The following is a 14523-nucleotide window of genomic DNA, read 5'->3' on the forward strand; positions in this document are numbered from 1 at the left end:
GCTGGTACAGCCTCAGAATTAATATGGCAGCACAAGTGAAAACGGGAGCCAAACCAGCTCTGGGATGCTCCTGAATTATCTGTGGCCTCCATAGCGACCCAACCAGCCAGTGGTGACCAGTCCCTTGCAAAGCCTTGTAGGCACCAGGGTCCCACTTGACCAGAGCCCCCAGGAGTCCAAAGGCCATACTGACAGCTGTTGGCCAGTTACATGAAATTATCCTTGGTGCAGAGAGGTATTTACCTACTGCAGTTATCCCTGGAGCTAGAAGTATCTGCAAGACCTTAGAAGCCTTGAAAAAGCTAATTAGTGCACTGCCATAAATAATTTGATCTCTTAGGAGGATATGTCCTCTCTACACAGTAAGTAACAGCTTTCTTTAATGGAAAAAAGGATGATTTGCCCATGTATATCTCTATTTTATTATAGGTGTTTATCAACTGTTTATCATTTACCATAAAAAAAGGGGGGAAAAAAGAAACCCTGGCCTAAAACACAGCTCATTCCTGTGAGCTACACCATCCCTGGAAAGCAAATCTAGGTCTGTCTTGTTTTGTCAGGCACAAATACCTCTTGCAGGGTAATCTCACATAAAATTAAAAGTCAGTGCAGATCCCTTCTCCCAGACCCTTTTTTCAGCTGCAGAGGGAGAATAAAGCTGCACAGGGCAATCTTTTCTGAGCTGTGCACCAGGGAGGAGGCAGCTGCCTGCTCTGTGCCCTCTGAAGTGGGAGGAAAACCAGTTGCTGCTTGATACAGGAAAAACAGCCATTCTGGAAGCACAGCAGGACAGCACATCAGGTTTCCCACTGCAAATCAACAGCCAACACCAAGTAAAATAAAAAATTTTAACAAAAGGAAAGTTATAAATCCCCTGCTTAGCTGCTGTAGTTACCCAGAAGTTTTAACATCCTGTTTTTAATAAATGAGGTTGCCCTTTAAAGAGGTTTCCTTTCACCTGCTGAGGTCAGCAAAGCAATCTCCAGTGGGGGAGATAAGCCCAGGTGATGAACTCCGTTACAGAAACTAAGGATTTAAAGTTACTCATCAGCTGGTTTAAGTGTTCTCAAAGACAAAATGTAAAAGAGCATCTAGTACCCCAAAAACCACTGAAATCCTCCTAAGAAATAGCCATTTTTACTTTTCTCAGTACTTATTCTTAAAAAGCACTCCAGAACTGCTGCTGGGAGCAGCTTGGTGACGTGAACACCAGGGCCAGCCTCTTGCAGACTCCTTTTAGCACAGGAGGGAATCACACCCAGTCCAGCCAGCCCTGTGTGAGGTCAGCTCTGCCCCTGAGACTCAGGACAGGCTGAGGGGCAGCGAGGGAACCAGTGGGTACCACAAAGGCTCAGCATCCTTCCCGTGCCAGGAGCCCCTGGGAGCAGCAGTGCCACGAGCTGAGCTGCCTGGGAGCCAGTGCAGGTGAAACACCAAAGCATCCTTCATAAACAAAACAATTTCTCCCGCTGGCACCAAGCCATCAGGGAGCTTCTGTATTTCAAGCTTCGCCAAAACATCAGCCCAGCCCTCCTGTGGAGAAAGAAATGGCTCCTTGAACTCCTTGTGCAAATTTATACTTTTCTAAGCACAGTCTTTTAGAAACAGCTATAGCCAGGGGGGCAATTAATTCAATTCTTTCCAGAGGATTTTTAGCTCTGAAAAACTCATGTATTATTTAAGCATCACAGCTAACCATGAACATTATCAAGGTCCAACTTTCTCTTTGTGAAGGGGAAAAAAGGATCCAGAGACCTTTTGGTGAAAGGCCTCTGGAAAAAATCCCACATCACCTTCAACCCCCACCCCGATTCCCTGGCTACCAAGAGAGACCTTTCATTTCTGGAGGAGCTTGGCAGTGCCTGACTCTCTCCATCAGCAGGGCCCTTGCTGTGTCTTGCCTCAGATTTCTAAGCAGCATCAAGGGATCATCATCTGTGGCAGATGCCTCAGCCAGACCAGTGTCTCTTTTTAGGGTTTCTGCACTTCTAGAAGCATTCAGGATGATGCAATAAAAGAAGGCTGATCTTGCCTCCCAACCTGGATAACTAAAATCAGCTGGATGAAGGATCTTTACAGAGTCAGGTGCCATTAAGAAAGAAATAAATCTAACCTATAGTTACAGCAGCATGGTCATAGAACAACCATTACCCTGATTGAGAAAGTGCCAGCTTTAAATACCTAATACAACACAGCAGCTTCACTACTGACCTGCTTTTCACCTTTGGGAAAGGCCTGAGGGAAATCAGGTTTCTAAAGTAAAACAGAATCAGCTTCTCCCTGGCAGTCCCATGTATTCACTCACTGGGAAAATGTGTGTAAAAATGAGGGTAGAGCTTTGCTGTCCTCCCTGCATTTCTGAGACCTAAACCAGCAGTTCAGTGAGCAAGTGCAGCCCAGGCAAAAGCTGCCTGGATCCAGGAGTTGTCTCCCATGCACAGAGGACCCCAGAGGCAGATGTGATCCTCCTCCCCTCACCTACAGACAGCAAGTATGGAGCTGGAGCCTTCAAGCAAACTCAAAACACATGAGACTACATTTCCTAGTGGCCAGGCACATAGGAAAACAACTTGTCTTTGACAAAAATATAACTGGATTTAAATACACCAAATGCTCAACTTGTTGTCAGCCAACAGCCAATGCAGCAAGGATGTACAGAGAGGATGGTGCAATAGAGACTGAAGAGCATTCACAGCCAAGCAGCCACCTGCAGACCTGGCCAGTTACAGCTCCCAGGCTCTTGGCTGGTTGGGATCACTGATATTGCTTTTAGGAGTCCCAGCTCTGCCTGGTTTTAAAGAAAAACACATTTTCTAGAAATCTGCACCACTGCATGTTCCAAGTGCTGTCACTCAGCTTTCCATAAGTTATTACTTCTGTGCATTCAGAGCAGTTTGGGAACTGAAGGTTGTGTTGTCAGCTCCACACTCCATAAACAATATAAGTGCTGGAATGTGGTAATATTTACTCCTGTTTTGCCATCTGCTTATATATTCATATAAAGCATGTGACACCCAGGATGTAGAGCAGCAGAGTAACAGCCATGACTTTCCACTTCCAAGATAAAGGTACAAAAATCAACACATCTTTGCTTCTTAATCAAAAGGTACTACTGCACAAAAAAACAGTATATGTGTATATACATATATTTGTATAAAAAAATAATGAAATAAACCCCTTAACATTAAATATATACCACTTACCTTTGGCTTTTACTGAAGAGTCAAAGTCAAAAAAACCCCAACAAACCAAAATCTTCCTCCAAAATCCCCACCATCTGAACTACTTAATGAGTAAAACCCAAACCAACCCAACAAAGCACAGCCCCCACCATTAACACCTTCCCATGTGCAGGTGGGGCTTCTTACTCAGGTGCATATGGCTAAAGGCTGTGAGTGTTTAAACAACTCTGAATAAAGATCAACATGGCCAACAGATGTGTAAAAGCCTCTCTAAAACCACTGAGGGGGTGCTCAAAGCAGCAGAGCCCACCACCCAATGGGCTCCAGGACATTCAGCAAAGTGTCCAAGACAATTTCACTGTCGCCCCTTTTAAGAGCAGAGTGAAATGTGTGTCACTCCAGAGCTGAGCTCCTCCAGCCTCTTCTGGGCACCAGCCCATGAGAGATGAGAATTTTGCACTTCTCTCACCTCACAACACAGATTGTTTTGATATGAAGTGAGTTTTGTGGTTTGTTTCTTTCCTTAGGGCAGGGAAAGCACTATTGGAGGTTGGGGGTGCAGCATGTGTGTGTATTTTAAAGACAATCACAACTTGAGGCTTTTAGGGAATAAAGAAAATTCTACAAGACTGTACTTCCACCAGTCTAGAGAGAACTCACAGAAGCTATGAAAGAGAATATTCAGTGTCTTGTGTGACTATAAAAGAATTAAGAGACTCATTTTACAGTGCATTTTAATTAAAAGTTCATTATAAGAATTTTCTTTTAAGAACAGCATACTACATATTCATGGAAATATGTAACTTTACCCTACAAATGGGACTGTCACCATATTATTCTTACAATTCAAACATATGAAAAATAAAATATGATATTTAGCTTTATAAATTCCCCCTCCCCCCCTTTAAATCCTTTTTCTTTTAAATAACAAAAGTATTAACTCTTTCCCAGTACAGTGCATTTGCTATCTGCGAGCCACAAACCGAGTAGTCACATCAATGCCAAGGAAACAGCAACATTGTTTGCAAAATATTGAGAGAAAATGATAAAAAAATATAGTAGTCAGCCCAGTACTTACAGAAGAGACAGTTAACAAGAATTGAAAGAGCAGCACATTTTCATATTACATAGACCATTATAATAACATATAAACCAGTGCAGAAGACTTTTATGCTGGAAAAATAGATAGCAATTCTCAGCAAGCAGAAACTGAACTTTGGCACTTGCTCATAAAAAGGCCTTTCAAAGCAAAACAAAATGGAAATTCACTTAATCACAGCTTGTATATTTAAAAAAAATAATGACATTGACTGAAGCAAGAGAAACAATAGAGAAAAGTGTACAAGCCAGGTCACTAGGAATTCAGTACATTCAGCCCACAGAAAATACAAGTACAATCTTTCAGCCACCCACCTATGCTGGGATCCTGGCTAGCAAAGGACAGGCTTTGGGACAGAACCTCACCTGAAGCACCTCTGCTTCAGTGGAGCTGTGCTAATTAAACAGCCCTTTCTTCAAATTGAACTGTACAATGTGTCTCCAATACATCACCTCCTTATCATAAAATAAGGATTTCTAATCTGCAAATTAAAAAGCAAAAGCCTTGCACTCAGACAGTGGCTGTTCTGCTCTACCCATAGCTGCACCATAACCACTGCAGTGTAAGGATTAAGTGGTTTATTTTTTTAAGGGTTAAAAAAGAATGGCTTCATTTCAAAGGGGAGATGATAGACCGGAAGGAAGAGCTCACATTTAGTCTGTTAATCCTGCTGCTGTCAGCACTGCACATGATCAGGAACAGGACACTGAAGTGTGCACACTGTTCTCTCTCCCTGCACAACTGATGGTCTAAGCTCAGGCCCAACCAAAAGGCTTCTGCAGGCCAAAGCACATTTTTGGATCAGGCCATAAGAAAGCAAGGGCTGCTCTAGCCAAGAAATGCTCCTTTCATAGCCAGGCTCAATGCCCCAAACTAGCAGCTATCTTTGCACTGAGGCAGTTTACTCAATTATTTTTTTTTTATTCTTTCAAGGAGTTAAGACTGGGGAAGGGCAAGGAAAAAAAATAAGTGCTTTAGATTGCACAGAAGATTGTCCTACTAAAGGGGGCACTTGGATGGGAAGTGATCACAGCTACAAGTCAAGCAGACGCTCCTCACATGTCTCCACAGGCCATTTAGTAGCACCTCCAAACACATCCACGTTGTTATCGACCCAGGGGATGATGTTGCCAGGCATGTTAATAGAGCAGTTGGCAATATTCATGATGTCTTCAGCTTTTAAGACCCTGTCCCATATATTGAACTGGCTCATCTCCCCAACGAAGGCTTGAGTTGCATCAAATCTTCCTCCAACTGTGTCCTTTAGGCACATGAGAGTTAGGATTAGATGAGAAGGTTATTTTGGCATTTTCTTCTTCAAACTTGAAGTCCCTCCCCACCCAGCCCCACTGCTAGAGGAAAGTGCAGTTTGGTCACAGAGGTGAGTTTCTACAAGGGCTACATTGAACAAAGCATTCAGTGACAAGCTGCAACCTGAATCGTGTCAAAACAACTGAGGGCAACAGTGGTGACTGCAGAACACCACAACAAGGCTGCACATAACCAACCTTGCCCTCGAGCAGTAGAGCAGGAAGGCAGCTTTAAACTTGGAGGCTAATTTAAGAGCCACTGTGCAAGTTTAGCACAGGACAACTCCAGCAAGAACTGCAGAGATGTGTAAGGTTACCCTGAAAGCTTTATAGCTATAGATTAAGCCATAACTGCAGCCCTTGCCCAATTGTCTGCAGGGACTGAGAGATGTGATCTTTGGATCTAAATACCCAGGCTTTGTCTGGTTGTAACAGATGAGTGATTCAAACTGCCACTGCATGAACCGAGAAGTGTTTACTTGCTCCACTCACTACCCAAGGACAGAAATTACTCATTTTTGGTGATCACACTGACATGGAACTCATTGCACCAGAGAGAAGCCAGCACAGTGCAGGCAGAGATAAAGGAAACTGCCAGACACTCACTTGTGAGCTGCAGCATCTGCTCTGCAGAGTGTATTAAGATACTGAACTTGTCATTCTGTCATTTATGTCATGGATAAGTATCTACTAAAATCAATATCAAGACAAAACTAATTTTTCATTGCTCCAACTGTGTAGCTGGGAATACTGAACAAAGGCTATTTCTTGCTTCTTGTTACAATATTTTCTTTATTTAGTAAATGTGTAATGTAAGTAGAGAAATAATGTGAATCCAGGAGCCACACAATTTATTACTTATGAGATGTTAACTAGAAAGGCAAGCTTCTAAAAATCCTCTGGAGTTCTTTTCAATATTCTAAAAGGACTTATTCTTAACCCCAACACGAATATTCTGAATATTTAATAAGTGAAACAAATACACCAATGTGTGATTTCATTAAGTATTTGTTGCCTTGTTTCAGTCTGACACTGTGTATTTAACAAGACCAAGTGTTTAACAGAGAAATCCTCATAGCTCTTGTTTGTTTGGGGAGTTTTGGTTTTATTTAAACCCTGGAGCACCCTGTCATTTACTCACCTGCTCCTGACCCAGGATCAAGACACCTCCAGGTTTAATTGGATGCCAAGGAGCAAGATTCTCCCCAGTGCCAAGCTTCTCTCCATCTTGAAAAGCTTCCCACATTCCATCTCTGGTTGTCCATGTTATGCAGATATGATGCCATTTTCCATCACTGATGAAGAGAGGGAGCTGAGCAACCTACAAAAAAACAGAATAATGCACGTGGCAACCCAAATCTAGCAGTTCAAGCCCAACACGTTAAGAAGAACAGTATTTCCTCTGTTCTCAAAAGCAAAACCTTTATAGAGGCAAGAGTTAGTCCACATCCTAGTCTGGAGGATTCCACAGAATCATGAAAGGTTGGAACATCCCTCCTAGGTCACTGAATGCAGTCATTAACCCAGCACTGCCAAGGCCACATCTATACCTCTTATAAACACCTGCAGGGATCCTGACTCCCCATCTGCCCTGTGCAGCCTGTTCCAGTGCTTTGCAACCCTCAGTGAAGAAATTTATCCTCTTTTCCAAATAAAACTTCCCCTGGCACAACTTGTGGCCATTTCCTCTTTTTCTGTTGCCTGTTACTTGGGAGAAGAGACCAGCCCCCATCCTGCACATTAATCTGTGGCATTTGTTGCTTAAATATCAGTGCTTAGTGAGATTCCATCCAGTGCTCATGTTAAGTTCCTCTCAAAATCTGGGGTTTGCCAGCACCATTTGCAGTAATAACTTTGACAAATGGATCAGTCTGCTATCAGGAGAACTAGTGGGAACTGTTCACTAGACCTCACAATAATGAGGAATTATGTTCCTTTAGGAGTTTGATCTGAAAACCTTCTCAGGTCAACATCAAGACACAAGTGCAGTGGGCTATGGAGCAGCTGTGATGTGGAAGAAATAAAAACCTCACAGAATATTGATATTAAAGACACAATATTGAAGAGAAAAAAAGTTGTTGCTAAAGATAAGCAGACTCAAGTCTGCTTCTCTTCCACAAAGAATTAAAAATAATTGGTTATTGATCTGGGAGGATGATAGGACTGTTAGAAGTCCATAATCAGCCACAACCTGAGTTGTGTAGCAAACACCTGAGCCCTCAGAGAACAGTGAGTTACCAGGAGACCTAACTGAAGGTGGGGAGAAAGGAAGCATTTAAATACTCCTTTAATGACAAGCTTCAATGTTTTCTTCAGGCTTGTCAGAAACTATCAATGGTATGAAGGAGTGATATCTAAAGTCTGAAAAATTGTATTTAAACTGATGTTCAGCCACTAAGTACAACAAAACCAGACCATTATGTGGAGAGCCTTTTGCTCTCTGTCTTCTGCAAAATTCATTTAACATTTGTAACTTCTACAATTAGAAATCAATAGAAATGCAGCAGCTGGCTTAGATCTCACAGGTCTTGCAACAGCATGGCTTCAAATTTTGCCTGTGTTTCATAAAATAATGAAAAAAACCCAAGAAGCCAAGACTTGCTTGTAAACTTCAGACAACACAAGTGTGTGCACATCTAATGTCAAGCTGCTCTGTCTCAGCACACAAACATCTGTACAACTTAACTTCTGTTTTAAGTGCTTTTATGAATTTGAAATCAACAAGTGGACAACAGACAAGGAGACAGCACCACCTCAAAGGCTTCCCTCAGAGGGAAGGAAGGGAGGAGTCAGTGCAAAGGTACCGAGGGGTCAAGGCTTTGTTCTGGTTATGTTGACAATGAAGAGTTGGTCAAGTCTCACCTTATCATTAATTAGCAGCTCAATTGGATTGTTCCCCCATTCTATGAGGACAATTTCATTGGCTTGCCCAGGAACAGCATATGAGAATGGAGTGCCAATTCCAGGAGAAGCACTTGACCTCAGCCACAAGCACACAGTGAAAGCATAGAGCTCTGGCAGAGTCTTCTTAATCTTCCCATACAGGTAGTTTGTGCGAAGAGGAAGGGAGACTTTGAATTCATCAGGTGACTTAAATGCACTGTTACCTAGAATCACATGGAGCAAAAAAAAAAAAAAAAACCAACCCCTTAACATTAAGCAAAACAATGTATTGGTAATTCAGGCTAAGACACAATTGATATTGATAATCTTTGGCTTTAAGCACTTTTGAGAGGTACAGTAAAAAAAAAAGTATATTGAAGTAGTATTTACTGAATGTAGATTTTGCTGCACATAAAAATGCAAATAGATTTTTTATATACATTGTGATAATTTAGTTTATTTTTGCTTACTTAGAGCAAAAGAATAGCTGGTAGACAATCTTCATTGCCTAGGTCATGGCTGGAGGCCTCCCTGTTTCAAACAATCCAAACTGGCTTACAGTTAGTAAAATGGATTTTCTGCTATGCTCATTATTAAATCCTCACAGTGCTTCACAACCAGGATTTCTTTCCCTACTCCTGCTACACAAGCAGCATTCATGTGTTAAGATCTCAGGGTAACAACCAGATTAACACTCACATTTTGAACAGCAAATTTGAAATACACTGACATAGTCCAGAAAGCAGCTACATTCAGTAGAACTGATTCCTGTCCCACCAACTGAACAGGACAAGATCTGAAGCGTTCAAAGCTAAATGAATTAAAAATGCAATATCAAGCTATGAACTATGGGAAGTTTAGACACTAGATTTAATATAAAAGCAGAAATCATTACTTAGCTTTTTTCCAAAAAAGTGATAAAAACCAGTGGGATATTCTGAGACATGCTCACAAAATTGAGAAGCCTTAAGACCAAGACTTTCTGAAGTTGCAATACTCTGTATCGTATACTTGATGTAGATGCTCATAAGTAATTTCCTAGAAGTATTAAGAAATAAATCCCACATTGTGAAACAAACTGAACCCCCAGTTCTGTAGTTATGTCATCCTCAACTTTCTAGCAGCCTGTTCTTCTGAGTCTCACTCATTTCCTTTGCTTATTTTCCTGAAACAAATTCAATCCCTTTGCCAACTTCATACTCCAGTCCAAATGAAAAGCTGCTGTCACAAAAGGTTGCCACAATTCTCATATGTATTTTTTAAACCATTGGCATTCTCTCTGTTCCCTTTCTCAGAAGCAACTGAAGTGTTTTGGCTGCATTTTTCACAGAACGAGGGGGTGGGAGAAGAAAAAGCTTCTCTTTTGCTTGAATCTGTCTTGAGGAACCTTAGAGACACCTTAGAGACCTGAAATGTTCTAAATGGTAAGCAAATAAAAAACCACCAGGGTCTTAAGGTTAATACTGAAGAACTTCCATTAGGCTGCTACAACCAATCTCACATAGAAAAAACAGAAATATACCCCATTAAAAGAGCAATTATTTTTGGGCTAGGTGGGCAAGAAATATTGTTATTCCCTTTTAGAGATAGAGAAAGTAAGTTCAGATGTAATAAATGTTTGTAACTCCAGAAAATCCACTGGAGACAACCAGTGAAGGAATTAACAGAAAACTTTGCACAACAGGTGTACAAGTTTTAAACTCTTCTGTCCCACTGGTAATTAAAACATGTGTCACAACTACAGATAAAATCCAAGGCACTTAGTGTCACCTCATGAACTTATTTTTTTCCTCTATTTAGTCTCAGGACAATGAGGAGCTTAATTAGATGTAGGGAAGAAATGCTAAACAAAACTGCACTTCAAATAAAAGCACAACAGAAATACTATTTTCAAATGAGGTCAGATCAAATATTGTCTGCATTTAAAATACAAAAAAAAAAAAAAGTTCTTTCATCATTATTACCCTCACTTTGATTTGGCAGAGGAAGCAGAACAGCTAAGCTAAGCTGTACAGTAATAGAGAGCAAATTACACAAGTAAAAGGAAGGCTGTATCTTGGTTCCTGTCCCAAATTCTTCACTTCCCTGGAGACTTAAGACAGCCCTCACTCCCCACACAAAAAATAAAGGTGGGAACAGGTTATTTTTAGTCCAACTGAATTACACATTCTTGTTCTCCCACCACTCTCTCTTTCTGATATGAGTCACATTTTTCAGAGACAAGGACTATCTATACTTGACTCATAAGATATTAACAGGCCACTAATTCTCTATAACTTTAGTTGCAGGTAAGGCTTTATCTTGGCTCTCAGGAAATACTAAAGGACAGAGCCAGTAAAACATCATAATTTTCCTTCTCTTTTCCCCTCATTCATCCTTTTTAGAGGAAAGGATAGATACAATATTACACACAAGGGTCCATTAGGCTGCATTCTAAATTCATGAGATATGCATGTTTGTACCATTTGGAAGGCATGTTCATTAAGCTGCTTTTAAGCAGAGAGTTATTCACCTTGGAAAACCATTTAAGAATTGGGCAGTGATATCTGCTGCAACTCCAGCCTTATACAGTCCACTCTGTACATGTATACAGTCAGTACAGAAAGAATTCTGTTATGGACATTTGTAATTCAAATAAACAGCTTCTACTCAAGCAGAGAGAGCTCAGTAATGATTAAGCCAAGAATCAGAATGAACGACTAAGATTACGAGAGTGTCCCCCAGTGGACCATGTGTAATCTACTGTAAATTCTGAAGGCTGTAAGCTTAGAATAGAGTATAATTCAAGTATCTGCAGTTACCCAAAGTCATAACCAGTAAAAAAAGTAGAGGCCATTATCAATACTTCCAAAGCAGCAGGAAACAAAGCTGGTATAAAATGCCATTCATTACATCAAAGGTAGTTGTGCTAATTAAATTTAGCCCATATGACTCTCAGTCCAAATAAAGGCAGCTCTACTCAGATGCATGCTTGACATTATGTAGCTATTTACACCCATGCCATACTTATTCCTATCTCCACTTGCCTCCTTATAGATCTTTCCATCCCACAAACACTAAGAGTTTCATCCTAGCCACCCACACATGCCAAATTAAGAGACAGGAAGCCAAAGCCAGGCAACTGCCTGTCAAGCAAGAAGCCTGAGATAAAAGAAAAAGGAGAACCCAAGTATTTGCACTGTCACCTATTATTTAGTCCAGTACCTTAATGTCCTTCCCTCAAAGCCCACATTTAGTCTACTGCTTTGGAAGGAAGGAGTAAACAAAATTAATCAGGATGGGGAAGCATTTAGACCCGGAGCAATTACCTTTCTCTAATTCAGACACTCTTTCTAGCAATGCATTCAAGGCTGTCTCTGTCTTCTGCCGGTGGGCTGAGGTCTCGTTGTGAAGCAGAGACTTCTCATCCTCCAGCTCGGCCACTTTGCTCAGGAGTTGGCGCTCCAGGTCCCCGAGGCGCCGCTGCAGCATCTCCCGCAGGTCACTGGGCAGGGCTGCATAGGACACGTTGGCTCGGAGCTGGTGCTTTAGGGCAAAGCAGAAGGGGAAAAACACTGTCATTCCTGCAACAAACTGTGAAATGCAGATATGCTCCCGGTTCAAAGGGGGAAAGTAAGATCACGGAGCTCTCCAGCAAGTACAGAAGAGTTATTGCTTTTTAGCATTTGTCACGCTCGGTGCTTTCCTCAGCACTGTAGCTAACAGGTCCTGAAACAAAAGGGCACTTTTGTTAGAGGCTTCCAGCACTTTAGAAGGAAGTTTTCATACATTTAAGTTTAATAAAAGGGAGCAGGTCTGATGCACTTCTATTAGTATGCATACATGTAGCACATTGCTCAATTTTTGCTTTACTTACTGATAGTGATATAGCCAACATAAGTAAACAGAAAAACTATCACTTCATTTTAGATTAAAAATTAAGCTACTTTGAAAGCAGATTTACCAAAGAAAGATGCTCTTTGGATCAACCGAAGTATTGACCAGTGAAAGTATTCTTATACAAATGGAAAAAAGAAGCACCTCACACTCTCAAATAACACTAGTATCTTTAAAGACACTAAAAAAACAATATTTCCACCTACCATGCTATTCTAGTAGAGTTTCTCTTCTACAACGCTAAAAAGAATAACTCAGAAAGACAGCAATAGTAAAAGGATGTGATACTAACAGCTCATTCAAAACTGCACTTGCAAAGCAGCACTCCCAGAACAGCCTTTGGGAAGTTCGTCCCATCCTCACATCAGCACTGAGTGGAGGATAGCAGGAGCACACGTGAGGCTTTTCAGGGTGTGAAAAGCAGAACATCAGCACAAATCCTCTGAGAATCTTCTCTACAAAACATTTGTATGAGCAGCACTCAAACCACGGGCACTGTCCAAAGGCTTATGGAAATTACTCATCGGTGGGCTTGGACCAAATCCCCTTTCTGTTCAGAGGTGCACAGAATCGGGTTTTTTTTATTCTGTGTCAGCCCTGAGTACATCATCTTATCCACACCATCTGCCCAGCACAATCTCCTCATTACCAGTGGTCTGCTCAGCACCATATGCCGAGGTCTTACTGCCCAAGACGTCAGCTTTGTACCTCAAACCACATGAAGTCACATCCCCAGAAAGAGAGATTTACGCATTATTAATACAGAAACTAAGCTGGTGACAAGCAGGGAGACCATAATCTCCCCCCATGCAGTGGGCGAACACACTGAAGAGCAGCCCCTTAGGGCTTTTACCATTAAGGAGAGGAAATAATTACCAAGAAAACACGACACGCCAAACCGAGCCGCTCGCCCCCGGAGCTGGGCCAGTTTGGCTCCATCTCCACACGGATTTCGGGCACCCCCCGTGCCCGAAGTGCCCGCTGGACGTGAATGGGCTCCGCTGCCCGGCCCTACCTCCAGGCTCTCCAGCCGGTCCTTCAGGGTCTGCATGGTGCGGCTCAGCTGGTCGATGACCTGTGCCGGGTCCCGCGGCAGGTCGCCCATCGTGTCCTTGCCCTTGCCCACTTCGTTCTTCCACGCCCCCGCGGCGGACTTGCCGTCGGCGCCCTCGCAGCGGCTGAGCTTCCCGGTGAGCTCCCGGATGGCCTCCCGCTGGCTCCCGATGGTCTCCTTCTGCTGCAGGACGGTCTCCCGCAGCTGCAGCACCGTGGCTTTGAGCTCCTCCTCGGGGGGCAGCGCGCCGCCCTGCATGGGCACGGGGGGCAGCGGGCAGCCCGTGCCGGCGGCGTCCAGCGGCAGCGAGGTGCAAACGAAGCGGCTGCCCGGCGGGCTCTCCTGCTCCCCGGCCGGCGACCCCCGCCCGCCCGCAGCTACGGCGAGCAGGAGCCCGGCGGCCACGAGCAGCATCCCTGCTGGCGAGCGCAGCGCCCGCTCGGCGGGGCGGCCGGGGCCGAGCCGCGGTGCCAGGAGCGGGTCCCGCCGCCCTGTCCCGTCCGTGCCGTCCCGTTCGCCTCACGCCGATCCTACGCCCGCCGCCGGCAGCAGCTTTTATAGGCAGCGAGGGTGCGAGGGGCGGGGCCCGGCTCGCGCCGAGCGCGCTGGTTGGCTGCGAGCTGCGCTGACGTCCGGCGGGGCGGGACCGGGACCGGGACCGGGATGGGGACTGGGACCGGCACCGGGACCGGCCCGAGCCCCCGGACCGCGGCGGGGCCGCCCCCTCTTCCCGTGCCCGGCCTGAGCCTCTCGTGTGTCTGACACCCCTTGTCCCTTGTCCCCTCACCACGCTCCGGGGTGAAGAGCCCGGCTCCGTCCACCTCGATGGTCTCAGCCGAGCCCGCTCCGGCCTGGCAGTGTATTTCTGCTATTGAGCGGGTCAGAACCGGACGCAGCATCTCGAGGTGATCCAAGCAGCGCACAGCAAAGGGATTGTCCCTTCCCCTGGGCTCGCCGCCTACAGCGCCGCTAGCGCAGCCTGGGGTACGGCCGGCCTGGAGCAGCTCTCTGAGCTACAGGATAATGCCGTCAGAAAAACGGGAACGGTTCAAGCTATGCATCAGTATTCACATTTATTATGGAGGAGAAAGAGACAGTGACATCTTACTCATTAGAGTG

At 44.0% G+C, this 14523-nt stretch overlaps 1 protein-coding gene across 1 annotated transcript; it reads right to left on the reverse strand.

The window, feature by feature from the left end:
* Positions 1–3899: 3899 nt before the first annotated feature.
* Positions 3900–13937, reverse strand: NPTX2 (neuronal pentraxin 2). The gene is made up of 5 exons (XM_014869725.2): positions 13366–13937; positions 11783–11999; positions 8454–8698; positions 6733–6912; positions 3900–5542 (listed from the first exon to the last, which is right to left on the reverse strand). The coding sequence occupies exons 1-5, from the start codon at positions 13816–13818 to the stop codon at positions 5315–5317; spliced, it is 1323 nt and encodes a 440-aa protein (XP_014725211.1). The 5' UTR covers positions 13819–13937; the 3' UTR covers positions 3900–5314.
* Positions 13938–14523: the final 586 nt, after the last annotated feature.

Source organism: Sturnus vulgaris, chromosome 16 (genome assembly GCF_052056855.1).
Source record: "Sturnus vulgaris isolate bStuVul1 chromosome 16, bStuVul1.hap1, whole genome shotgun sequence".
NCBI lineage: Eukaryota > Metazoa > Chordata > Aves > Passeriformes > Sturnidae > Sturnus > Sturnus vulgaris.

Excerpts from the sequence above, each read along its gene's own strand:
- NPTX2 (XM_014869725.2), bottom strand. The coding sequence starts at position 13,818 with ATGCTGCTCGTGGCCGCCGGGCTCCTGCTCGCCGTAGCTGCGGGCGGG. Across the intron at positions 12,000-13,365 it reads ACCGGCTGGAGAGCCTGGAG|CACCAGCTCCGAGCCAACGT; the intron begins GTAGGGCCGGGC and ends TTTGCCCTAAAG. Across the intron at positions 8,699-11,782 it reads AGTGTCTGAATTAGAGAAAG|GTAACAGTGCATTTAAGTCA; the intron begins GTAATTGCTCCG and ends ATGTGATTCTAG.